The sequence below is a fragment of the Microcebus murinus genome, chromosome 5 (genome assembly GCF_040939455.1).
Source record: "Microcebus murinus isolate Inina chromosome 5, M.murinus_Inina_mat1.0, whole genome shotgun sequence".
In the NCBI taxonomy this organism is placed as follows: Eukaryota; Metazoa; Chordata; class Mammalia; order Primates; family Cheirogaleidae; genus Microcebus; species Microcebus murinus.
This window is the reverse complement of record NC_134108.1, coordinates 27,217,688-27,244,316: the sequence shown is the minus strand read 5'-3', so window position 1 is coordinate 27,244,316 and position 26,629 is coordinate 27,217,688. Positions and strand designations below refer to the sequence as shown.

Below are 26,629 nucleotides of genomic sequence, written 5' to 3'. Positions count from 1 at the left end.
AACCCAATAATCAGAAAACAAACAGGCCAATTTCCAAAATGGGCAAAAGATTTGAACAGATACTTCACTGAAGAAGCTATATAGATGGCAAATAAGCATGCAAAAAAAGGTGCTCACCATCATTAGAGAGAAGTGAATTAAAACTATAATAAAATAGTACAGCATATCTATTAGAATGGCTAAAATTAAAAAGACTGGCCATTTCAAATTTGGCAAGGATATGAAAATAATGAAGCATTCATACACTACTGTTGGGAATGTTAAATAGCATAATCACTTTAGAAAACAGTCTGGCAGCTTTTTAAGAAGTTAAATATACACCTGCAATATGATCTAGCTCTTCTACTCTTAGGAATTTAACCAAGAGAAATGAAAGCATACAACTATACAAAGACTTGTGTGTGAATATTTGGAGCAGCTATATTAGTGATAGCTAAAAACTATATACAATCCAAATGTCCCTCAGCAGGTAAATGGACAAACTATGCTATACCCATACAATGAAACAATACTGAGCAATAAAAAGAATGAACTATTTATAAATGCTAAAACTCAGATTTATCTTAAAGTGATTATGAGTGAAAAAAGCCAGACAAAAAAAGCAGATGGTATATACTTTCATTTATATAAAATTTTGGAAAGTGCAAAGTAATTCATAGTGGTTGCCTGGGGTGAGAGGAAGGTAGGGAGAGAATACAAAGGGGCACAAAGTAAATTTTGGGGACGATGGACATGTTCATTTTCTTGATTGAGGCAATGACCTCAAAGTGTATAAATGTGTAAACTAATCAGTGTCCATTTAAATATGTATACATTATTATATGCCAATTATACCTCAGTAAACTATTCAAAAAATCAAATGACACAATGGTAATAAAAGGGGTAATTATTTTTAATATGCAAAAAGTCCTCATTAAAAAGAAATAATTCAACAGAAAATGGGTAAAGAACCATTACAAAAAATTCACAAAAGAACTGTGACCAATTAAAAAATATTTAACCTCACCAAAAATTAAAGAAGGAATTAAAATGCAACTTAGAAGATATTTTTTCCAAAGGAACAAATTAAATAAGGGTACCTAGGTATATATTGAAGTACTGTTTAAAATGTTGAAAAACATATAATTGTGCAACAGTTCTTTAAATAAACTATGGTGTATTCATTTAACAAAAGGGAATTCAGCTATCAAAATTATGTACAGAATAGTTATTAATTAGAAGAAAAAATATTTTATAAACAATACAGTGAGTATACAAAGGAGTAGCAACTTTTTTTTATAAACCTTGGTTTTATCCATCATGTCTCTGAGATAGGGCACACAAAAAAGTTTAGGTCTTTGGTCTCTATGTTTATATACTATTTCATTCAGGCATTACAAATGAAGAATTGCTCAATAATTTGTGCTTTTTCCCTGCAGACCTTGATGGTGGTGAGTACCAGAGGGCATTATTGAGGGAGAAATCCTGCTTACAAACTCTTTTAGGGATGCACATTCCCCAATACCAATGACTGTTCTTAATGGAAGGGCAGCCATTTCTCTATAGATTTGTGTGCATTTGATTACTATTTTTCAGTACACATTTTAAACTTTTCCCTAGAACAATCGGGCATTTATTTTATACTCAAATATTTAAAAAACTGCTTAAAGAACAAGAGAAACTTTATTAGAGTTATAAAAGAAAATAAAAGTGCTCTACGGACTAGAATTTGGAAGGTTTAACATTAGCAGATGGGTTTTAGGGATGAATCAACAAATGTATATTGTGTTTCATGACCTTTGTCTCATTTGCTTTTTTAAAAATTGTCCTTTCAACATTGTTATTTGCTGCTATGAATAGAAAGTAAAGCTAGGTTTACCTATTTAATGTTATTTTTCTCTGAGATGTACTTGCCAACCATGAGTTTACTTTAATCCAAGTGAGTAAGTATGCAACATAGAAAAAGCCCAAAAGAATATACACCAATATAAGCAACAGCTGCATAGGTAAGATTGTAGTATTTGACGCCTTATTTATTTATTTATTTATTTTTTTGCCAAATTGTATTTTCTAAGTATTATGACGTGCTAAAGATGTATTATTTTTCTTTCTTGAAAAAGAAATATTTTAACTGGTAAAAAAATAACAAAAGGCATGGCCTAAACCTTTACCTCTTTCTTTTTCCAGGTAATACAATGCCTTTCAGAAGGTATTAAAATGGACTAAATGGAAGCAGAAAACAAAAAAGAGCCCAAACAATTGTGAATACTTGTTTATGTCATCTAAAGGGAATTTTCTTTATAAAAGTCATCTGGTACTCAAGGAGTCAAATTCAACACCCTACTCTATCTTTAGCACCTCTACGTTCTGTGAAGGCAGCTGTAAAAAAAATCTGCAGAAATAGTCACAAGAACCTAGTTTCTCAGATACCAGAAACAGAAGCTGCTTACAAAAGTTCTTGTGCTCGTCCGCCTCTCCAACCCTCCCCAAATATACACATCAATCTATTTGTATCAGACTATACAGACTATTTTGTTATAAAATAGGTTATAATAGATGACTTCTGATATTCTCTGAAGCTCTATGCTTTTAACATTTCAGAGATTTTTAAAATATACCACAGGCCATTGCTGGAATATGATGTTGCCATTAAATAACTGTATTTCTTTACTTCATCATTACTTTACTTTGTGCTAATTTAACTTTGCATGTTTAAAATTTACTTCTGTCCTCCCCTTGTATATTTAAAACTCAGAATTTCAATAGTCTCATTCCTATCCTTTCATCATTTTTTGAGGAGTTATCATGTACCACACACTAGAGCAGGCTTTGGGAATACAAAGACACCGCCCCTCTTGGGGTTTCAACCTTTTAGGGATGAAGAAATTATTGCAAGGTACTAAATGATATAGTAGAAGAATGGACAAAATGCTGACAGCACAGGGACAGCAACCACATTTGGTTAAAAAAAGTTATATCCATCAAATGCTTCTAAATTTTCTTCTAATAAAGCTATAATTTGGGATTCTAAATTTTACAGAATTAAAAAAATTCTTAAAATATTTTTATAACTGACAATCCTTTGATTTACATAATAAGCTCAGTGCTTTTGAGTATGTTCCTGACTTAAACAATTATAAAAAATAATATAGTTTTCTCAGGATATTTTTATCTTTATTGGAGGAAGAATGGAGGAAATAAGATATTTTAATCCATTGTCCTTCACTTTTGGGCAAATACAAGGCTTGCTATTATTAAAATCTACGTGTACTTATGTTACTGACTTTTTAATAAAGTACAATTAAAATCACAACATATTCTTTCTCATACATTATATTAGCAGTAACATTTCCCTTTGGTTCAACATTTAATTCCTGTGTTCAAGATTTGCACTGTTACCATTAATATATATGGTCATCTTACAGAATACTTAATTCCTTTATTTATAAAGTATTATATTTCCAATTATAATGATTCCTGTAAGATGGTAGCTCTACTTCTCTAGTTTCCCAGCATTTAGCAGTTACAAAGCACCTTCCATCTCTTTCTGTACTATCTGTAGAAAATGTTCAAGGGCTTAAAAGGTTTTTTTTTAATTGCATTTTACCTGGCCTGACTTATTCCTCCTTCAGGTCATCTTAAGATACTGAGTAGATGGATCCAAGAAGTAACACTTCAATTCTGATAGCTTAGGTATGCTTCAAGGCCTATTAATAATTCTCTATTTCCTTGACATATTTTAAATATTAAGAACAACTTAGAAGTGTTCTAATAAAAGTATTCAAAAGCTATATGAGAATGTGTAGCAGATTCAAGTCTCATAGCCAACCAAATATGAGAACATCTACCATCATTTGACAATTCTGTCATTTAGACATCAAAATATAATAAACTATCTGCAAATCCCCTTGTAGTACATGCCATTCTCCTCTTGTTGATTTCCTATTCCATTATCAACCATCACACATCATGCTATTCAACTGAAAATGTGTGACACATGCATTGTTAAAGAAAATAGCTAAGATTTCCCTACAGCAGCCCTGTTCATGAACTCTAATACAGGCATAACTCTGAGATACTGAGGTTTAGGCTCCAGACCACCACAATAAAGCAAATAATGCAATAAAGCGAGTCACATGAATTTTTTTATTTCTCAGTGTATATAAAAGTTATGTTTATACTATTCTGTAGTCTATTAAGTGTATAATAGCATTATGCCTAAAAATACAATGTACATACCTTAATTAAAAAATACTTCAGTGGTTCAAAAAAGCTAATGATCTAAGCCATAAAGCCAAGTTGTAATCTTTTTGCTAGAGGAGAGTCTTGCCTCCATGTTGATGGCTGTTCACTGAACAGGGTGGTGGTTGCTGAAGGCTGGGGTGACTGGAAATTTCTTTAAAAAACACAATAATGAAGTTTGTGGCACTGACTGACTCTTCTTTCATGAAAGATTTCTTTGTGGCACACGATGCTATTTGATAGTATTTTGCCCACAGTAGAGCTTCTTTCACAATTAGAGTCAGTTGTCTCAAACCCTGCTGCTGCTTTGTCAACTAAGTTTACCTAATATTCTAAATCCTTTATTGTCATTTCAACAATGTTCACAGCATCTTCACCAGGAGTACATTCAATCTCAAGAAACCACTTTCTTTGCTCATCCATAATAAGTGATTCCTTATGCATTAAAGTTTGATCATGAGATTGCAGCAATTCAGTCAACCTTCAGGCTCCACTTCAAATTCTAGTTCTCTTAATATTTCTACCGTATCTGCAGTTACTTCCTTCACTGAATTCTTGAAGTCCTCAAAATCATTTCTGAGGGTTAGAATCAACTGCTTCCAAACTCCTATTAATGTTGATAATCTCCTTCCATGAATCATGAATGTTCTTAGTGGCATCTAGAATGGTGAATCCTTTCCAGAAGATTTTCAATTTATTTTGCTCAAATCCATCAGCGGAATCACTATCTCTGACAGCTACAGCCTTATGAAAGATATTTCTTAAATAAGACTTGAAAGTCAAAATGATACCTTGATCCATAGGTTGCAGAATGCATGTTATGTTAGTAGGCATGAAAGTAACATTAATATCCTTATACATCTCCATCAGAGCTCTTGGGTGACTAGGTGCACTGTCAAACAACAGTAGTATTTTGAAAGGAATCTTTCTGAGCAGTTCTCAGTAGTGGACTCAGAATACCCAGTAAACCATACTGTAAACAGATGTGCTGTCATCCAGGCTTTGTTATTCCATTTATAACAGGCAGAAGAGATTAAGCATAATTCTTAAGGGCCCTAGTATTTTCAGAATGGTAAATGAGCACTGGCTTCAATGTAATGCATTAGCCCCTAATAATAGAATCAGACTGTCCTTTGGAACTAGGTATTGACTTCTCTCTAGTTATGAAAGTCCTAGACAGCACTTCTTTCAACGTAAGTCAGTCTTGTCTTCACTGAAAATATGTTTAGTCTAGCCACCTTCATCAATTACCTTACCTAGATCTGTTTAGTCTAGCCACCTTCATCAATTACCTTACCTAGATCTTCTGGATAACCTGATGCAGCTTGTAATCAGCACTTGCTGCTTCGCCTTGTACAGTTATATTATGGGGATGACTTCTTTCCTTAAACCTCATCAGCCAGCCTCTGTTAGCTTCCCACTTTTCTTCTGCAGCTGTCTCACCTCTCTCAGCCTTCATAGAATTGACAAAAAATAAGAGGCCTTGCTCTCAATTAGGCTTTGGCTTAAGGGAATATTGTGGCTGGTTTGATCTTCTATCCAGACCACTAAAACTCTACACATCAGCAACAAGGCTATTTTGCTTTCTCCTCCCAGCCTCCACTATTTGCTTTCTTATTCACATGTTCACTGGGGTAGCACTTTTAACTTCCTTAAAGAACTTTCCTTTGCATTCGAAACTTGGCTAAGTGGCACAAGAGGTCTAACTTTGGGCCTATCTTGACTTTCAACATGCCTTCCTCACTAAGCTTAATTATTTCTAGTTTTTGATTTAAAGTAAGAGACATGCAACTTTTCTTTCACTTGAATACTTACAGACCATTGTGGGGTTATTAATTAGCCTAATTTCAATATTGCCACGTCTCAGGGAATAGGGAGGCCCAAGCAGAGGGAGAAAAATGGGGGAACAGCCAGTGGTGGTGCAGTCAGAACACACACAACATTTATTAAGTTTGCTGTCTCATATGGGCACGGAGATATCAAGTAGGCACATACTGTTGGAGAAATGGAGATGACAGACTTGTCTGATGCAGAGTTGCCATAAACCTTCAATTTGTTTAAAAAAAACAACACAGGCTCACGCCTGTAATCCTAGCACTCTGGGAGGCCGAGGCGGGCGGATTGCTCTCAAGGTCAGGAGTTCAAAACCAGCCTGAGCGAGACCCCCGTCTCTACCATAAAAATAGAAAGAAATTAATTGGCCAACTAATATATATATATATAAAAATCAGCCGGGCATGGTGGCTTGTGCCTGTAGTCCCAGCTACTCGGGAGGCTGAGGCAGGAGGATCACTTGAGCCCAGGAGTTTGAGGTTGCTGTGAGCTAGGCTGACGCCACGGCACTCACTCTAGCCTAGGCAAGAAAGCGAGACTCTGTCTCAAAAAAAAAACAAAAAAAAAAAACACAGTATTTGTGAGGTTCAATAAAGTGAAGCACAAGAAAATGAAGTGTGTCTGTATCTATGCTTCATGTCTCACTTTACAGTTTCATTTTATCCTTTGAGAAAAATACTGAGATAAAATAGAATAGGTGTTATTTTTTTACAGGTGAAAAAGCAATTGTAAAAAAGATAAATTATTTGACCAGTGTCAGAGAGTGATACTATTTTGTCTAGAACTCTAGTGCTCTAAGTGCTACTCCAGTGTTTCCTACCACACTCTTGCCTATTTTGCATCATACCATTCTTCCTTATTGGTGCATTTTAAGAAGCACCAATGTAAGCATTTAAGAAAATGCCTGAATGAGGAAGTCAGGGAACTGGTTTATGCTCAAAATCATCAAGTTGACTAAGTTTTCTATATGTCCTTTGTTTTTTTTTTTTTTTTTTTTTTTTGAGACAGAGTCTCACTTTGTTGCCCAGGCTAGAGTGAGTGCCGTGGCGTCAGCCTGGCTCACAGCAACCTCAATCTCCGGGGCTCAGCGATCCTACTGCCTCAGCCTCCCAAGTAGCTGGGACTACAGGCATGCGCCACCATGCCCGGCTAATTTTTTGTATATATATTTTTAGTTGGTCAATTAATTTATTTCTATTTTTTGGTAGAGACGGGGTCTCGCTCAGGCTGGTTTCGAACTCCTGACCTTGAGCAATCCGCCCGCCTCGGCCTCCCAAAGTGCTAGGATTACAGGCGTGAGCCACCACGCCCGGCCTCTATATGTCCTTTGAATGACATTAACTTTCAAACCAAAGTAATCTATAGTGTGAAGAATATAAAAATATATACTTCACTTAAAGGAGTGAACTATTAGTAATAATACTAGAAAAGTAAACTTCCTGTCTTAAGTGGTTCTCCTAAATATCGAAATTGAAAACAAACAACACATTTCACTGTAGGAATATTTAACTACCTTCTTAATTTAAGTCACTTCATAATACAAGAAATGCAAAGACTAAATAAATAGCTGTGACAGACAATGCATTAAGAACATGGGCTCTGAAGTCACACAACCTGGAATCAAATGGTGGCTTTACCACCAACTGTGTTACTTCAGGAAAATTACTTCATATTCCCTGTACATCACTTTCATTATCTGCAAAATGAGGATAATAATGGTACCCAACTCAAAGTGTTTTAGGATTGTATGAGGCAATATATATAAAATGCTTGTAAGAGTGGCAGACACATAGTAAATTCTTAATAAATGGTAACTGCTACTACCCTTATTAGCTCCAAATTTACTGATAATTATCATTTAATATTTATAAAATTTAATAAAAATGCTATTCCATGGGATTTATAACTGTTAAAACATTTATTGCACATTAGTGACATGCTAGTTAATATGTTAGACCTATGGCATTATAAATACTATAGGCTTTTTAGTCAATGAACAAGTTATATAACAAAATTTTATAGGAATCTAAAGGTACATGTTGTCCTGAACTCTGGGGTAACACATGCCACAATGTAAACAAATAAGGTTATCAACAATGACAATGTAGGTGATCAGCAATGAATATGCATTGTATTAATAAAATCATGTCAAAGGTAGAAATTACATTTCAGTTTAACTCAAGTTCTTCTAGAGGTTTAATCAACTACTTAGGTAGCACCAAGGACTGGAAAAAGAGCATGGTAATCTGAGTCTGATTCCTGGGTTTCACAGCCCAGTTCAACTTGGCATTTAATAGGTGCTCAATAAAGATTTGTCTTGCCCAAGACACTATGACTAAAAGGCACTCCAGAGTTAATAATGGCTCAGAGGAGATAATGCCACCTAGTGAAAAATCAGGCTCATTACCTATGAGCTAATGCTGAGACCTTCCCAAATTAGACCTGACCTTACTTAAAATACTATTAATACATACGCATTCATTATGTGTCAGTATTCAGGCTAGGTACTACAAAGAAAGTACATACTCTACAAGAGAAGTAGAGAGAAAATGATATTGTAAGGAAAAAAAAGTTTGATTATTACACACTCCAAAGCTAGTATTTCAAGAAATCTGCTGAAGAGGCAATATAGTGTAGCAAATAAGAGCTTGGATGCTGAGACCAGTCTGTATTGGCTCCTGTAAAATGGGGTTAATAATAACCCCTATGTCATAAGATTATTGTGAAAACTTAAATAGATATAGGTAAAGGGCTTTAAAAAGCACCAGGTACATAGAAAGTGCCATGTAAGTATTAACTATAATTATTAACTGTAGAACAGCATACTAGAGACTGATGTATAAAAATATTGATTTATTACAAAACATTAAGGGCTAAAGTCTAGCTTCATAAATTTAATTCAGTAGAATCCGTTTCTATGACTAGTACTCTGTTATTATGGGAATCCTAAAAGTGTATTAGTTGTGGTACTCTGTGACTAAATTTTGTATTACTAGATGATTAACTCTTTCAACATCAGGCAAATAAAACTGCCTTCTGAAAGTAAAAATCATATTTCTTACCAAAAAAAGCATAAAGTCAGTAGAATGAAAGACCCAAAAGACCACAACCTGAACATATGCTTAACGGGGAAAGATGCTTGCTGTCTCTTCACAGATTTTGCTACAAATGAAAGATGGATGATACATTTAGCTACCACTGTGGTCTCATTTGCAGCTTATTTAACTTATTTTTAAAAAGCTTGCTCCATTTTCCTTGAAAATTATAAGAAGCTCTGATAAGCACTACTTAAAAAGCACTTAACTATTTTGTATCTTTTCAATTTCATATCATTAAAAAATTTATACTAAACCACATGTAAACTTTATTTTCAGATAAGAAAGTTTGGACAAAATGTTCCTGTATTAAAAAATAAAATATAAGACAAAACTATTATAGGTCATTACAAATATAATTTTCAATGAAAAATTTTGACTTAATGAATACAATATTTTAGAGTCTAAAACAACTTTTTGTTTTCTTATTGATCTATATCATTCACAAGAACTCTGCTAAATCTTGGATGGCTTGAGATTACTTAACTTCTTCCTAAGCTTCCTCTTTTTTTTTGAGACAGAGTCTCGCTTTGTTGCCCAGGCTATGGTAAGTGCCATGGCGTCAGCCTAGCTCACAGCAACCTCAAACTCCTGGGCTCAAGCAATCCTACTACCTCAGCCTCCCGAGTAGCTGGGACTACAGACATGCGCCACAATGCCTGGCTAATTTTATATATATATATATATTAGTTGGCCAATTTCTTTCTATTTATAGTAGAGGCGGGGTCTCGCTCTTGCTCAGGCTGGTTTCAAACTCCTGACCTCCAGCAATCCGCCCGCCTCGGCCTCCCAGAGTGCTAGGATTACAGGCGTGAGCCACCACGCCCGGCCTAAGCTTCCTCTTTTTAAAAACAGAAAGCAAAGAGTTGGGAAAAGTATTGAAACATTTTGAGTTCTAATTTGTTTGTAAAGGTGTGTCTGTGCATCAAAAATCGTGTTCTTAATATACTGCCCAAAATAATTTTAATTTCATGTGGCTATTATTTGAATATTTTAATTTCTAAAATGCTCATGGAAATCCTTCCTCCTCCACATTAAAATAGTGTGAATATAACATTATGTTCTTAACTTTATGCATTTATTTTCTAATAAATTAACCTGGAAAGGCACACACCTTAATAAATAAAAGGAAAAGGCTGACCAACAGAGTGGGGAAAAAACCCTTTTTTCAATTCCATCCCATTTAGGAATGCTTATCAGTATATTAAAACATAGGTTCTTATAAAGTCAAGTTTATACTGGTTGGATGAGCATGATAACAACCATTTTATCTTTTGTTTGCTTTAATATAGTGCTTATCAATTTACAAAGCACTTTCACAGTAACTGTGTCTCATAGTATCCTTACAAACAACTCTCTTAGGTAGGACAGGTACTAGTACTGTAGTACCTTTCAATAGATAAGAAAAAGGAGCTTCAGGAAGGCAAGAAGCTTGTACAAGGTCACTTTAGTAACAGAATGTAGCCTAAAACCCATGTTTTTGTACTCTTAAAACACTTTGCGCTTTCTACTATGCTTCTAAAATGGAATTCTATGCCTATCACCTAAATACCAAATTAGCAAACCTAAGTATCCTGGGCTAATCTAAGCATAAAATCTTTCATCATCAACAACAAAAAGTAAATACACTGACGAAAAAAGAGTAGAACTTTAAAATTTCTAAAGCAAATTAGAAATTGAATGAAGACTATTATAAAACCTCTTAAGAGTCTGAGGAAATAACTGTGCTGCCTATTTCCTATATAACAGTTTCAAATATAAAATACTTAGGTGTAACTCTCTTGGTTTATGTGAAAATTTAAGAGTGGGTACAAAGAATTGTTTCAGGATACCCGTGACAACTAGACACCAGATGTAGACACTGGATAATTTGAGAAATTCATTTTTTTTCCAATAATCAGGCAATGTTTACTTTCTCTAATATTTGCTTGTAATAGTAAATGGTACTGTGTTGCTTAACAATTCCACCATTAGTAATAGTGTTCTATAAACTTGAATATGTGTGGCAGAAATTATTTCATCTCTGTAAAGTTCTTTAAAAATAAGATGAATCTTGACTTAATGCATTATTTTTTAATATAAATCACCTAGAAAGACATAATATAATCCATACTATGATAAGAACTTCAGGTTTATAACTTAACTTAATTGTCTAATAACTTAGCACTTCCCATAACCATTAAAAAATTCAATCTGTAATAAAATTAATGAACTTAATTTTACATATTTCATTAATTTAAAATACTTTGTCCAAATAGTTCTACATTAATGTAATCTATATACATATTTATATATTTATGCATTTATGATATCTGTGTAACTATACATGTATGTTAGACATTCTAGCTTATCAAAAACAGTGAATGATGCCATGAAACATTCTACGTAATCTAAGAAACTAATAAAGACCTTTTGTTTTTGTACAAGAGTTGATATACGAAGAAAATTCAACTGTAATTTTGAGAGCACTATTAGTATAATGTAGAACAACAAAATCCTAATTTCAAGATAGAAATGAAAGAAATACATGAAAAATACCATAAATCATTCTTAGAATTCCATACTATTCCTGAAAAATGTATTCAAAGTTTTATTCCCCTATTATTTCTCAAAATCATAGGATTATATAACTTTAGAGCTGAAAAAGACACTGGATTTCTAATTCCAGATCTTGTTTTTATTGACATTTGATTTTTTTTTAACTTTTGTTAAACTCTCAGAACTACAACTTCCTAAAATTATATGTTTTAGTAAGAACAAAAACATAGAATAAAAAATTAACTTGATATTCAACTGAAAACATTAAAGATCCACATGTCCTAAGTGTCCTTTACCTTTTGAATTTAGTTAACAATCCCCAAATAATTTTTAAATAAATATTACTTATTTAAGTTGATTTCTAAAGCAAGTGGTGGCTACCTTTCTATAATTGCAACATAAGGGCAAAGCCATTATGTGTACTTGTGCCAACATTTAAATTCCATACTAATTCCAAAAGAATAAAATGTTACAGCATTTATACATAATACAATCTATTTAATCTGGCTCTTACAGTATAGTCAAGAGAATTTTGTTAATACAAAAGATGACAGATTTCACAGAGCTGATGATTCCTGGTTCAGTCTAAATATAAAGGTTATTCTAAATATTCTTTACCTATCAAGCAGTGTACTTACCATGGAAATCATAAATATACAGAAGAATTGGCTCATTATGCCCAAAGGCACAAAATGCAACCATATTTTCAAATGGATGATAAGAAATATCTCGAATGGGTGACTTGAATGGCAGGTCAGAATACATGGCTACTTGTTCTCCTAAAAAAAAAAAAAAGAGAGAGAGATTCAATATTCTGTGCTATGTCATCAGATGTTTCTCATTACAAGATTATTCTGTAACTTACTAGAAAATATGTATAGTATCAATGAAGCTCTTATTAGTTACATGAAAACCTCAAGTATTTATAAATGTTTGAGTACCATTACATTGAATGATTATCATTATTTTGCATTGTCTTGGCCCTCCTCTTTCTACTTTTCAATCCAACCTCTTCATTGAGGTTTTTAAGGCACAAAATAAAGACAAAGTGCCTGGGGAACCTACAGCCTTGGGGCCACAGGTAGCCTTCCAGATCCTTGAGTGCAGCCTTTTGACTGAATCCAAATTGTACAGAAAAAATCCTTTTAATAAATGTCTTTGTTCTGTGAAATTTGGGTTTGGTTGAGGGGCCACACTTAGGGATCTGGAGGCCACATGTGGCCTTGAGGCTGCAGGTCCTCCAATGAAGTGTGGAGAGCTGACAGAGCTGAGCAAACACCAACTAACAGAAACTCTGGGCAGAACTAGGAGAGGAATTATAGGACTTTAAAAACGGAAGAAACTCTCTGGTTTGGGGATTTTTGGTGAGGGATTAAATTTTATATTTTTTTTCCCAGAGGCTGTTTGAGGTATCAACTGTTTGAAAGATACCTATGACTATGGCTAAAAGATGCCTAAAGCAGAGGACTGAGGAACCCAGGAAAAAGCAGTCAAAAAAGCCAAATAGCAAGGAAACTAGATCTATTTATTGAAAGGGAAGAGTAACTTAATGCTTCTAAATTGATACTGAAGTATCAAAACATGGTACAGGAAAAAAAAACAAAAACCCACAACTAAATTAAGTGACCAGTGGAAATGCCTAAAGAAAATAACAAGAGAATAAACAAGGCAAAATCAAATACTGTTCATTAAAGAAATTTTGAAGTACATTATATGAAATTCTCTCAATTTCTTGTCAAAAAAATGTTCATGAAGTTTCAGCTTTTCTTTTGAAAAGCAAAGGTGAGGCACAGTGAACTTCCCAATGTAACAGTTTATTTTATTAGAAAAAACCTGAATTGCAGTAATTTAGGCAAACTGTTATTTAAGTTTCAGACACTAAAAACTATCACAGGAATGTTTTTGTTACTAATGAAAATATATTATAGATGTTTAACCATTTGTTTACCTAGTTGCATTCCAAATTTAGCTTATAACATTTGTATTTTACATTTCAACCCTCATTAAATACCTCTCTAAGATCAGCAATATTTCATTATAGGCAGGGAAGGAATAAACCTTCAATTATAATGTGAAATTCTAAATCCATGAAGATATTAAAACAAGAAAGAAAAAATTTAACATAAGTTTAGACTGCAGCTGAGTTCCATTAAAGGCTTTCTAATCTTAAAAAACATAATTGAAAACCTGAAATCAGAATTTCCTTGAAAATGATTCCATAAAATATTAATAGTAGGGTGTTCACACTTCCTCAAACCCCTACCCTCCCAAAAGATTTTTGAAGTTCAACACATATTTACCTGTTTCTGGATTCCAAACATATACTATACCATCCTCACTTCCAGCAAAGAGAAAAGTCCCACATGGTGTCAAAGTACTATGAATCTTCTCCCGATAATTTGCTGCACCTACAAATTTCCTTGCTGCTAATCTATAAACAAAAAAGATTTTACAATGTAACTTGTCTTAACCATTTAAATGACTGGTGGTAGAAAACTTTTTCTTTTAAATACTTAATTTCCACTTAACAAACAATTTTTGAGAATCTGTCATATGAAAGACATTTTACAATGGATGCAGGATAAAGAAGAGCTAATCCCAGAGCTCAAGGAGTTTATAATTTAGCAGGAAAGAGAAAAAATGCATCCATGTAAAATAGAAGGTAGATATAGAAAGTATCACAAAAGAACAGAGAGTACTTTGTAGATTTGTATAAGAGATTATTAATTCTATCTATGAAGAGAGACTACTTTATGAAAGTAGCATTTGAGTTGGTTACTAAAATTAATGGATAGAAATTTTATGCTCTTATATTTTCTTCTACCTGATGAATTTTTAAAATCACACAAGAAGTACTTGATCCCTGAAGAAATATTAGATAAAACATATCATTAAATCATCTATTAAATATGGTGCACGGCCTTCCAGACTTTTTTACTTATGAATAACAGCTAACACTGTTTCAGCACATACTATATACCAGGTAGGTACTATTAAAATCCCTGGTTTACAGAGAGGATATTAGACAGGATGCTCTGTAACATGTTTTGTTTACTCAACAATAAATAATGGATCTCCACATCAGAAAATATAGATTATACATAATCATTTCAATTGGTATATATCACTGTATAAACATATCTTTAAAAATTTTCTGTTTTTAGATGACATTTAGGATGTTTCTGGCTTTCTCCTACCATAAGCATAATTTCTATGAACAATCTTACATGTATACATATAATTTTACTGTTTCACAATTTTATTAACATAAATTCCCAGACCTGGGGCTACTGAGTCAAACATTTTTGGAGTCCTTGCTAAGGGCTTTACTATTCTAAATACTTTGGATGTATTGACTTGCTTATTCCACCACAAAACCCTTGAGTACGGTACATTATTTCTCCCATTTGACAGATGAGGAAAGAAAGGCACAGAGAGGATAATCAGTAAAAGATAAGCTAGTAAAGAGTGAAAAGGTAGTGTTTAAGGAGTGTGTCTGCAGAGCTCAAGCATATTCTTAAGCTGTAGACTACTGCTTAAAAAGGGAGTAACTGAACTTCTTAGACTGGCCTTCTAATCTGGTTCTAATTTCTATTTCTAAAAAATTCTCTCCTAGTATTCCTTGCCAAGAAACCTATGCTCATACAGACTAATGCACTCTGCTTTGAACACTTATTATCCCACTTCTGAACTTTATTTCATGTTTTGCATCCTACTTCTATCTTGTCTAAATTCTACCAATCCTTCAAGATTGAGCTCAAATGCTAACCTCTCAATAGAGCCTTTAACAGATTATGAGATAGCTGTTGGTTTTCTTGTTGCTATTAAAGATATAATCCTTTTATTATAAATTTATATTCATTAAAAATATTAATATATATTGAGTACTTGCTTTCTGCCACGCATGGCATGGATGATATGTATACAGAAAATAAACAACTTCCATTCATACAAGATCTTACATTTTAGCCTAATTAAATGTTTGTTTTACTTTGAAGGTACACAACTAGATGATAAACTGATAGCGTAATCCTGCTTATCATTCTCCCACAACACCCATGCCAGTGTCTTGAATTGTTCTACATAAATAAAGAAGGGCTTAATGGTTAACCCTAAAAAGATATTTACAGAATTAAACTAATATAAATCACCACATTAGCCTTTCTATATACAACTAAAAAATATAATAAAATAGCTTTCTCTTATTTATTTTATAGGACCTCTTAACACCAAAACAAAAAGCACACTAGAAGTTCATGCTGGTTTCCCCAGGACTCTGCTTCTGCCTTTTACATTAAGGATATTACTCTATATTTGCCTTTATTGAGAAATAAAACAAATAAGAAAAATTGGGATGTATTATTCAAAAGCCCTCTCCTTCAGTTATGATATTATATCATAATACTGTATCAGTATCATAGAGATACTATTAGTCAGTATCACTGTTGAAAATACTAGTTTCTTTTTTTAATTGTGAAAATCAAAGTGAGTGACTACATTTCAGTGTCAGTACTAGTCACATTTTGGGACACATAATTCTTCATTTTGGGGGGTTATCCTATGAGCTGTAGGATGCTTAGCAGTATCTTTTATCTTTACCCATTAGATGCTAGAAACAACATCAAAAATGTCTCCAGATACTGCCAGATGTTTCCAGAGGAGACAAAATTGCCTGAGAACCATTGCTGCATTTTATGAATACAATTTAATTCATTACTTATTTTGTGGGTAGTTATCCTGTCAATATTGAAATATACTTACATCCGGAGATCCATAATTCTCAAAGTACTGTCTTTGGTATGGATTAACAAACGTTTTCCATTGGGATGAACCTCCAAATAACTTATTGGAACTCCCTTAAACTCACTTCCTTGAATTTCCTGGAATGATAAAGAAAAAAATCATAAAATACTACTACTCTACAGTCTTTCTAATGTTAAACCTGTTTTTTTTAATATAAGATTAATTTTAAAATGTCATTTTCAATCCTACCACATAAGAGTCTTCATAATTGTTAGCAAAACGGTTCCAAGTAACTTCAGTTTTGGGTTGAAAGAAAGCTGGCAAATGGCATTTTTCTATTGTTATGTAATGCTGCAATTAATTAGTTTGCATTTTTATATTATATTCACTTCTGCAAAATTTAGTCTCAAACAAGAAGGCACTTCAAATAAACACATCTTCTAACATTGTATTTTCTATTTAACATTATATAAGAAGGCTTCCAATTTTTATAAATTCAAAACAAATATGGAATTAACTTTCAAGTTCTATTCCAGTCTCAGATTTTTTTCCTTCATACACTTTCACTTGTCTTGGAAAAGATATGCTATCAACATTTTATTCTGAAATCATTTAATTTAGTCTGTAATTTTAGGTGGGGTTGTTGATAGTCATTTGATCAGCTAAATAAGATACTCAACTAATGATGTCAAAAAGGACATAAACACTCAAAGAAAACCTGCCTGCACAAGCCTTGCATTGGAAGAATTACAAAGAGAATTAAATTGGACCCTTGTCTTATACCATACACAAAAATCAACTTAAAATGGATAAAAGATCTAAATGTAAGACCAGAAACTACAAAATTCCTAGAAGAAAACAAAGGACTGGACATTGGTCTATTCTTGGCAATAATTTTTCATATATCCCACCAAAGGCTCAGGCCACAGAAGCAAAAATAAACAAATGGGACTAAATCAAACTAAAATGTTTCTGTACAGCAAAGGAAACAAAATGAAATGGCAGCCTATAGATTGGGAAAAAGTATTTTCAAGCCATATCTCTGATAAGGAGTTAATATCCAAAATTTATAAAGAACTCACATAACTCAATAGTGGAAAAACAATCTGATTTAAAAATAGGCAAAAGATGTGAATAGACAGATCTCCAAACACGACATAAAAATGGCCAACAGGTATATGAAAAAGTGCTCAATATCGCTAATCATCAGGGAAATAAAAATGTAGGTTGGTTTAGCTATTGTGAAAAACAGTTTGTAGGTTTCTAAGGAAGTTAAAAAAAGAACTACCATATGACCCAGCAATTCCTCTTCTGGGCATATTACCCCCCAAAAATGAAACCACCACCTCATAAAGATATCTGCATTCCCATGTTCTCTGCAGCATTATTCACAATATCAAGATACAGAAACAATCAGTATCTGTCAACAGATGAACAGATAAAGAAACTGTAAGACATATTATTATTATTCAGCTCTAAAAAAAGAATAAGATCTTGCCATTTGCCACAACATGGATGAAGCTGGAGGACATTATGATAAGTGAAACAAGCCAGAAACAGAAAGAAAAATACTACGTGATCTCACTTATATGTGGAATCTAAAAAGAAAAAAAAATTCAAATATACACAGATGGAAAACAAAACAGTGGTTACCAGGGTGGGGTTAGGAGGAGAAAATGGGAGATGTGGGTCAGAGGATACAAAGTAGCAGAATGTAGGATGAACAAGTCTAGAGGTGTAATGTACAACATGAGGACTAGTAGTAATAAAATTATACAGTATTTAGGATTTATAAAGAATGAGTAGATCTTTGCGGCTCTTGCCACAAAAACAAAAACTAAAAGGTCATTATGTGGCATGATGGATCTGTTAATTTGTTTCACTATAGTAACATTTTCACTATCTATGTGTATCCCATATATCATGTTGTATACCTCAAATATACACAATAAAATTTGTTTTTAAAAAATTACCAAAGGTCTTTATTGTTTGAATTACTAGGAGAAAGAAAAAAAAATTCCAAATACAAAATTGCTTAGGCTAAAGTCCAAAGAATCAAAGGAGAGTCTGCTTAACCTCCAAGCAGAATTCTGAATCAGCCTTCTTCTCCTTTAAGGAGAAGTGTGTGTATGTGTGTGTGTATGTGTGTGTGTATGTGTGTGTGTGTGTGTGTGTGTGATTGGCGCCAGCAGAGGTAGGCTGCAATGTTCATACTAGTAGCTGAGCCCCTGCTACGGCTGTTTGACACTAAGACCTGTTGTCAGCTATTTTTTAAAAGTTACAGAAAAAAGTGAAACACTGACACCACAGATGAGGTTTCACTAAGCTGAACTATATAACAAATTTCGGGTGGGGTAAGACTATTGGGGATTTGAGCAACTGCAACAGATGCAAAAGTGTAAAATTAAAAACAAAACTGCCTAACAAGTTAACTATTAGGTATAAATCTGAGAAAGTTACTGGTAGACTTAGTGATTGCAGTATCTGTTGATTTCATCCATATTTTTCTTTACCAGATTCATGCTCAAACTGAAAAAGCCTTTGTTTTAAAGCCTGTGTCCTGGTCCAAGTAGTATGTACAGTAGCACATGAAATACTTCATCCTTAAGGGACAGATGAGTGTAACTTAGTATTCCCCACCCTGGTGGCTGAATAAAACTCACTATGAAATCACAGTTTCCAGTTTGTCATATAGCATTAGCTACTAAAAAGATATTCTAGCCCATTCTCTAACATTTTATTTTTGACTATCTTAAGTAATGACCAAGCTGTAGATTTTCAAGGTAAATATGTCTCTTAATTACTATATTAAGGTAAAGAAACACAAGATTTTTATAACAAATAATAAATTCTACATAATGAACTCAATGAATGAAACTGGTGTGTTAGGAGCCTTGCCAATCCCTCAGGTATATAAGTAATTAGAAAGTTCTTTCCAAAGTATGTAAAATTAGGCTACATTATGAATTTTAAGACATCATTCATTAATCTGACTGACCATACAAGAATGACTAAAAATAGAATAGACTGTGTTTTAAACAGATTTAATAGACTCAATAAATTTAACTAAAGTTCATGGAAATTGTTTTTCATAGAGTACCTTTTTTCAAATGAGGACAACTACTGTCACAATCTATTATGAAAAACTGAAGAACAGTAGACCAACCACATTAGGCAGAAACTATAGCAATTTATGTAAGACAAACCCAAGTTTAATGATTCATTTTATCATTAACTGAAAACTAAAAAAATACACTAACAAAATTGATTAATATAAAAGCTATCTTAAAAATATCTCAAAAATGAAAGGACTTAATTCATTTGTTCCTGTTTATTTAGCAAATTGCAAGTGAAACAATTATTATGATTAAATGATAGACCTCCATCATAATTATATAATTCTAAAAGACACCACTGTTGACAGAACGCTCAGTATACTGTTTTTACAAAGATATTATTGGACCAAGAAAAAAAGGATATGAATAACAGAAAATATAAGCTATTACTTATAGATGGTAATATAACATATCCCGCATTTTAGCACAGAATGTCAGCTAATGGATTACTGAATGCCACAGTGCAGACTGGGTTTCAAAAAAGTAAAATTAAAGCCTAGCCAAAATTAAGAAAATCTTTACTAAGTTGTTTTATCACTAATCAGTCGTCAGGAAGATGTGATAATTATTGATAACTGATTTTTCAGGTACTGAGAAAAACTGATAATTTTTTGAAAAGAGAGAACACCTTGATTGTCCTATCTTAAAGTCATGTGGTTGTAATTTTTTCTAATTTCTTTAATTAAATCCCAAAATATAAAATATGATGTTATACCTTATTTACAGACCAGTGGCGCACTGAATGTTGCAAATCATTAATTTTGACATAGGTATTCCAAACAACAATTGCCCCTGTGCAGTCTCCTGAATACATGTGATGACCTATTGAAAAAAAAATAAAATTACTCACTCATAAATGTCACGAGTTAGAAATAAATACTATGAAGTTGGGGAAAACCATAACCCAGAAAAACAATCAAAGAATTAAAGGCCTGGTAATAGGTATTTCAGTTTAAAAAAAGCAAAATATAACTCATAATCAAATCCCAATTATCTTTAAATGAATTTTTCACTCTTTTATTTTTGATGATTTATTTACCTTTGCCACTTATCTGAATTTGAATACAAAAAGAAATGAACATCTCAGTGCATGTGTACATGACTCACATTTCAAAACCAAATTATCCCCAATAATTTGTATTCTTCATCTTTATTAACCTATATAATCTGTTTTATATTCCTAAAAAATACCTATATTCTAACATACACTGTTAGCATAATACCTGAGACTTAGGAGGAACTCAATAAATGATCAGGGAATGAATAAAATAATAAATAACACAGTAACATCAATTCTTTAGAGTCAAACCACCTTAAAGTTGACAGGGACCTCAAAGACCATCAAATTCAACTTCAGACCCACTCAGGAATATCTTACACATCATCACTACAGATGGCTATTCAGCAAGTGTGAATTTAATATTTTATAAAACAGTTTATTCCACTGTTGAACTGCTCCATGCTCTTTCTAATTCTGAACAAAGAAAATCTGTCTTATGCAGCTTTGGCCCTGCCTTTACCTACTGGAGTGACATAGACTGATTTCCTTTTTTTTCCCCGCATTTGGATATCTTATGTTCAAATATTTAAAGAAATTCTTTATTGCTGTCTTATAATCTGGGCTACTTCTATTATGGCAAAATTTTCAGGCATATTTTTATTTAGAGCCTTTCCTAAATATGTTCCAAATTTATTAATATTCCTATAGTTGAACAGAGTATACTAGCAGTATTATCATTTTGATCTGGACTTCATACTAATTAATTGTAGATATGGCCTATATACCTAGTATCTGAAATTACATAAAAACTATTTAATAGCTAATGACAATTTCTTTATTCTTTCAGATAAAATGATCTATATTTTATATCTTTAAAAAATCTATATTATTCATATACTAATATATACCTTTAACTGCAAAACCTTCTGTATGTTTGTGTATTTAAAAAAAATCCTGTTGCTACATTTAAAAAATATATTTTCAATATTCTTTTGGGATTTTTCCCCCTGTGTCCTTTAACTTAAAATTTCCTTTAAAGAAAACCTACTAAGAATGATTATCACCAGTGCAAAGAAATATATTCATGAAATTTGGTACCTGACTGGTTGTTGCAGCAAAGATTAATTTAATTTAAATATTTAGGAATTTAATTACTTTAAAATTGCAAACAGAACTCACTCAGTGCCAAATCTATCATGTGATCTGCAAAATGAGCATAAATCTAAATATGTACAATATTAAATTTTATCACCAGCACATAAAATCCTTCTCAAGCTTAAATAAGTATTATCCTAGTAAAATTTAAAAAATTATCACGTAGCTAATCTTCATTTGGAACATATTCTCTGACATACCTTCAGCATCAAAACAGAGCGAGTTGATAAAACTTTTGTGAACGTCAAACTGTCGGACCAATATGGCAGAATCGTCTCTCAGATCAACCTTCCATATCCGTATTATAGAATCATAGCATCCTGTAACCACCAGTTCTCTTACAGCTGGATGGAATTTAGCCGTGTAAACAAATGAAGGATGAGGTAAAACTCTGAAAGTATTTGTATTATTTATTTCATTTTTCCATATCCTGGAAAAGGATAAAAACTTACATATTGCTTCTGAAAGGCAGAGTTTCTTGTAACAGTTTTTCTGAGAACCAATACAGGAAATGAACCTTCAGTAATCAAGTGACAACAACCAATGGTAAACTAAGTTTTATAACAGTAAAAATTATAATGATGAATATATATTTAATGGCTAGAAATTTTCACATCTTAATGAAATTACTTCTTAGTTATTAAGCATACTATATTCACTAATTGCAATCTATACTTTAAAGTTAAAAATGTATTTGTATTTGGATATATCTGTTTTTTAAACCTATTTTTGATATTAACATACATTGAATAATTGGTAAAATATTGTACTTACTACAGTATAGATAAAAATATATAGGAATAAACTTTAATGATTTTCCATTTAGGTTGTTTATACTGCTTTTGTAAAATGCTTACTAATAGTGGTGTAGAGAATAAAATACTCCATTAACTTTTTTTTTTTTTTTTTTTGAGACAGAGTCTCGCTTTCTTGCCTAGGCTAGAGTGAGTGCCGTGGCGTCAGCCTAGCTCACAGCAACCTCAAACTCCTGGGCTCAAGCAATCCTCCTGCCTCAGCCTCCCGAGTAGCTGGGACTACAGGCACAAGCCACCATGCCCGGCTGATTTTTATATATAAATATATTAGTTGGCCAATTAATTTCTTTCTATTTTTATGGTAGAGACGGGGTCTCGCTCAGGCTGGTTTTGAACTCCTGACCTTGAGCAATCCGCCCGCCTCGGCTTCCCAGAGTGCTAGGATTACAGGCGTGAGCCACCGCGCCCAGCCTCCATTAACTTTTATATTTGTAATTTCGAAGCCTAGATGATAAACATGAAAATCTCAAAGAACTGAAAACCATATTGAAATTATTCTGAATTCTCAAGTAAAATAAGATTAAAATAATTGTGATATTTTGATAGAAAACAGACTATCCTATATTAAGCACTCTTTTCATGTTTAATACTCTCATTATCTTTTCTATAAGTAATGGCTGAGTTTTTTAAAAATTTAAGATTATCATCATTGTTACAGTCTTGATGAAAAAGTAAACCTTCAGGGTTAAACTCTTATGTCAGATACTCCACATTTCTAGCAACATGAAAAAACAGGCAAAATCTAGCAATAGTCAGGTGCTATATGAGTGTAGAACATTGGATTCTTTTTTATTTATTTAAGTTATTAGGATTAAAAAAATATATTAATTTTTAATATGGGAATTTATAGCTCATCCTTTTAATTGCTGCCTAAAACCCAAAGCAAATTAAGTCCTTTATAAAATTACTGGTAAAAGAAAAAACACATTTGCAATTCAAGAATAACATTCTATGACTTTTCTCAGCAGCTGCTTAAAAATACAGGATATAATCTTCAACTACTAAGAATCCAAACTAATAATGAAGGAAGTGAAAGAACATGTTTTCAAGTAAAAATAAAGCACGTGTCACTGCATAAATATTTTTACCACAGTATATTTTTCAATGAACATATGCTACATGAAATATGATACTTATTAAAATAAAATTACTAAATTAAGAGGAAAATAAGAAAGATAATTAAACCTTAGTTGCTCGCTAATAAATATTAGCAGCATTATTTAAAATACTATTAAAATTTAACAGGAAGAAGCGAAGGAAATATATCTTCAAAACAGCTAAATACAATTAAATAGACATAATATTTTTAAAATATAAATGAAGCTTTTTGTGTAAAAACAGAACTGGTATTAATGATGGGTTTTGTTACTCAGGCAATGGTAAAAGCCAAGAACAAAACAAATATATTAATGCATTTTGGGGAATAATAAGACTGATTATAGAGAACAAAGAAACACAAATTTGTAAAGACTGGATGAACACACAAAAAATTTACTAGATTTGGGAAATAAAAAGCATACCAAAGTTAAACAGTATGTGTGAAGAAGAGGGTGCAGTGGGGATATAAGGGCCTATTTGGGAGCCATTACACATGGAGAAGTCTTTCTGTTGTATTAGGGGCTTATTCTGGAGATAACTAAAGAAACACAAATTATTCTGGAAATAATTAAAGAAAGGGATTTAGGATAAACTCACATAGCAGAAAGCTAACCAGTGGGAAATACTTAAGAGACACTAAGGATAACATGTGACAGTGATCCCCAGGAATAAAGAAAGAGAAGACAGGGGAAGAAATCCATACTTTTGCCATTTGTGAGTATTTATAATTCTATTTTTCTTCCTTTTGACTTCAGCTTACTCATTACAAGCATTCCATACCTCTTTCAAAAACCTCCTTGTCTTTTTGATTCTGGTCACAATGCTTCTCTTTTCGCTCAGTTAATGCTTTCACGGACTCACAAAGAGTCCTAAATTATTATCAGTTTTAAAGCTACATAAGGAAAAAAGTATACTTTACTATAATATACTGTGTACTATACTATAGTATACTATAATATACTGTACAATATGTGGGGAAACCCAAGATGGCTTTAAGAAATGATAAAATTTGAGCTGGATTTCAAAGAATGATCATGAACCCACAAAAAGCACTTAATAAATTTATGTTGAATGAATGAGTTAGGAAGGGTAGCGGAAGGGCAATTGAGTATAGGAAAAGTAGGTAAGGCGAAAGGGCATGAAGATACCAAAGAAGATAAGATGCTAAGGGTATTTCAAAAGATTGTGTGGGTGAAGCAAAGTGCACAGGGGAAGTGCACAAGAAAAGGATGTAAGGTCAATGAAGAACACGTCTTTCATGCTATACTAAGGAACTGGAAAATTTTCCAATGGAAAATGGGTAATCAAACATTTTTTAAAATCAAAGCATTATGAAAGATAGTTTTGGAAAGATAATTTTAGTACAGTAGAGACACAGGACCTAGAGACTGCACACTGGGAAGGTTTAATAGCAACAATTTAAGTAAGAAATAACAGGGCCTGAATTAAGGAGGATAAAGCAGTGAGGATAAAGAGGATGTTACAGAATGGTGAGCCTTTGAGGAGGGAGAATTGGCAGACTTTAGTGCTTAATTAGGTATGAAAAGGAATGTGGGAAAGAAGGAAAGGATGAGCACTATCTGAATCCCCAGCTTGGGAGACAGGGTGGATAAAGATGCCATTAAAAATATATTTAAGAGGACTGGGGGTGGGAGGAACAAGATTTGAAGAGGTCAGAAAGTTTGATTTTTTGATTTGAGATAGTACTGGTCCATTCAGGTGGAAATGTATAATATAAAGTCAAACTCATAAAAAAGGTAGGAGCCAGAAGACATTAGTGTATAAATGAGAGTCAAAGCTAGGGAAGACAGGAGAAACCAGGATAAGGATATAAAACCAGGAGATGATCAAGTAAGGGATCCTGGGGAAAAACATATACAGAGAACAGACAGAGGAAAAGGAACCAGAGAAAGGGGATGATTAGAATTGGCCAGAGTTGTAAAAAGAAAACAGAAGAGGTTATTAATGAAAACCATGAATTAAAACTATTCGAAGACTGGTCAATAAACAATTACTGCAGTGAAGGAAAACAGAATAATGACAAAAACTGGGCAATGGATCTAAAAATGAGCAAGAAACTGATCTCTTGAAGAAGACAATTTATACAGCATGGTGGGAATACAAGCTAACTAATTGGGTTCAAGTAAAGACAGTATGTATAGAATGCTCTTGATGGTGTAGAAAGAAAAAAAAATAATGTGCTAATGTAGAAGGCAGGAGGAACTGAAAAAGATGTTTTAAAGATGAGGAGATTTAAGCATATTTCTAAGATGAGAGGACAAAATCAATATAGAGGAAGACACTAAACACACCAGTGGGGTAGGAAATAGTAGATGTAATAGAATTATAGATTAAAGGACTGATATAAAAAGCTCAGGCCAAAGACAAACCTTTAAAAAGTCAGTCCCTATACCTGTTAAAGAGATGAACAGAGATAAAAATGGGTGAATGTGCAGATTTTAGGAGGGAAACCAGAGGGAAAATAGGAAGTTCATAGCTGGTTAAATTTCACTGTAGATTGAAAGTAGTCACATAATGAAAGTGGGAAGAGTGTGATTTAGCATATAGAACTTGATGTGAGGTAAGGTTTGGATCTGCTGCCACAGGAATGAGAAAAGGAAGATGAATAAAGATAAATAAAAAGATTGGTCAGCAGAGATGAGAACACAGGTGACTTTAAGACTTACGAATCGAGTTGGGCCTCAGCGAAGTTATGTATTTTTCTCTAGCACTACCTGGCATCTGACAGAACAGAACAGATAGATTCTTGACAATATTGCTAAGGGAGAATAATAGTAGGTGCCCAGCTCAAAGGAGAAGAAAATCAATTGTTATTAATCATCATCGTTTTCATGTAAATATAAACTAAACAACAATGATAACATCTTGATCAATCAGACATAGAAACACAGAAAAGGAGGTTGATAAGATTAGTAGAAGGAGAAGGGGCCCAGAAACTAGCAGTCACATGAAGTGTTAAGAGAGCAGGAGGCAGAAGAAGTAAATGAGAGCGAA

The 26,629-nt window shown here is 32.9% G+C and overlaps 1 protein-coding gene across 4 annotated transcripts in view; it reads right to left on the bottom strand.

Moving 5' to 3' along the window:
• AHI1 (Abelson helper integration site 1) overlaps positions 1–26,629 on the bottom strand; it is a 184,520-nt gene that overhangs the window by 106,094 nt on the left and 51,797 nt on the right. For all 4 annotated transcript variants that reach the window (XM_012739468.3, XM_012739470.3, XM_012739469.3 and 1 more), the window contains exons 13-17: positions 21,902–22,131; positions 20,262–20,368; positions 16,449–16,567; positions 13,988–14,118; positions 12,326–12,466 (exon numbers count right to left, since the gene is read on the bottom strand). In XM_012739468.3, coding sequence (XP_012594922.1) covers positions 12,326–12,466; positions 13,988–14,118; positions 16,449–16,567; positions 20,262–20,368; positions 21,902–22,131 — 728 coding nt within the window. The remainder of the gene's footprint in view (positions 1–12,325; positions 12,467–13,987; positions 14,119–16,448; positions 16,568–20,261; positions 20,369–21,901; positions 22,132–26,629) is intronic.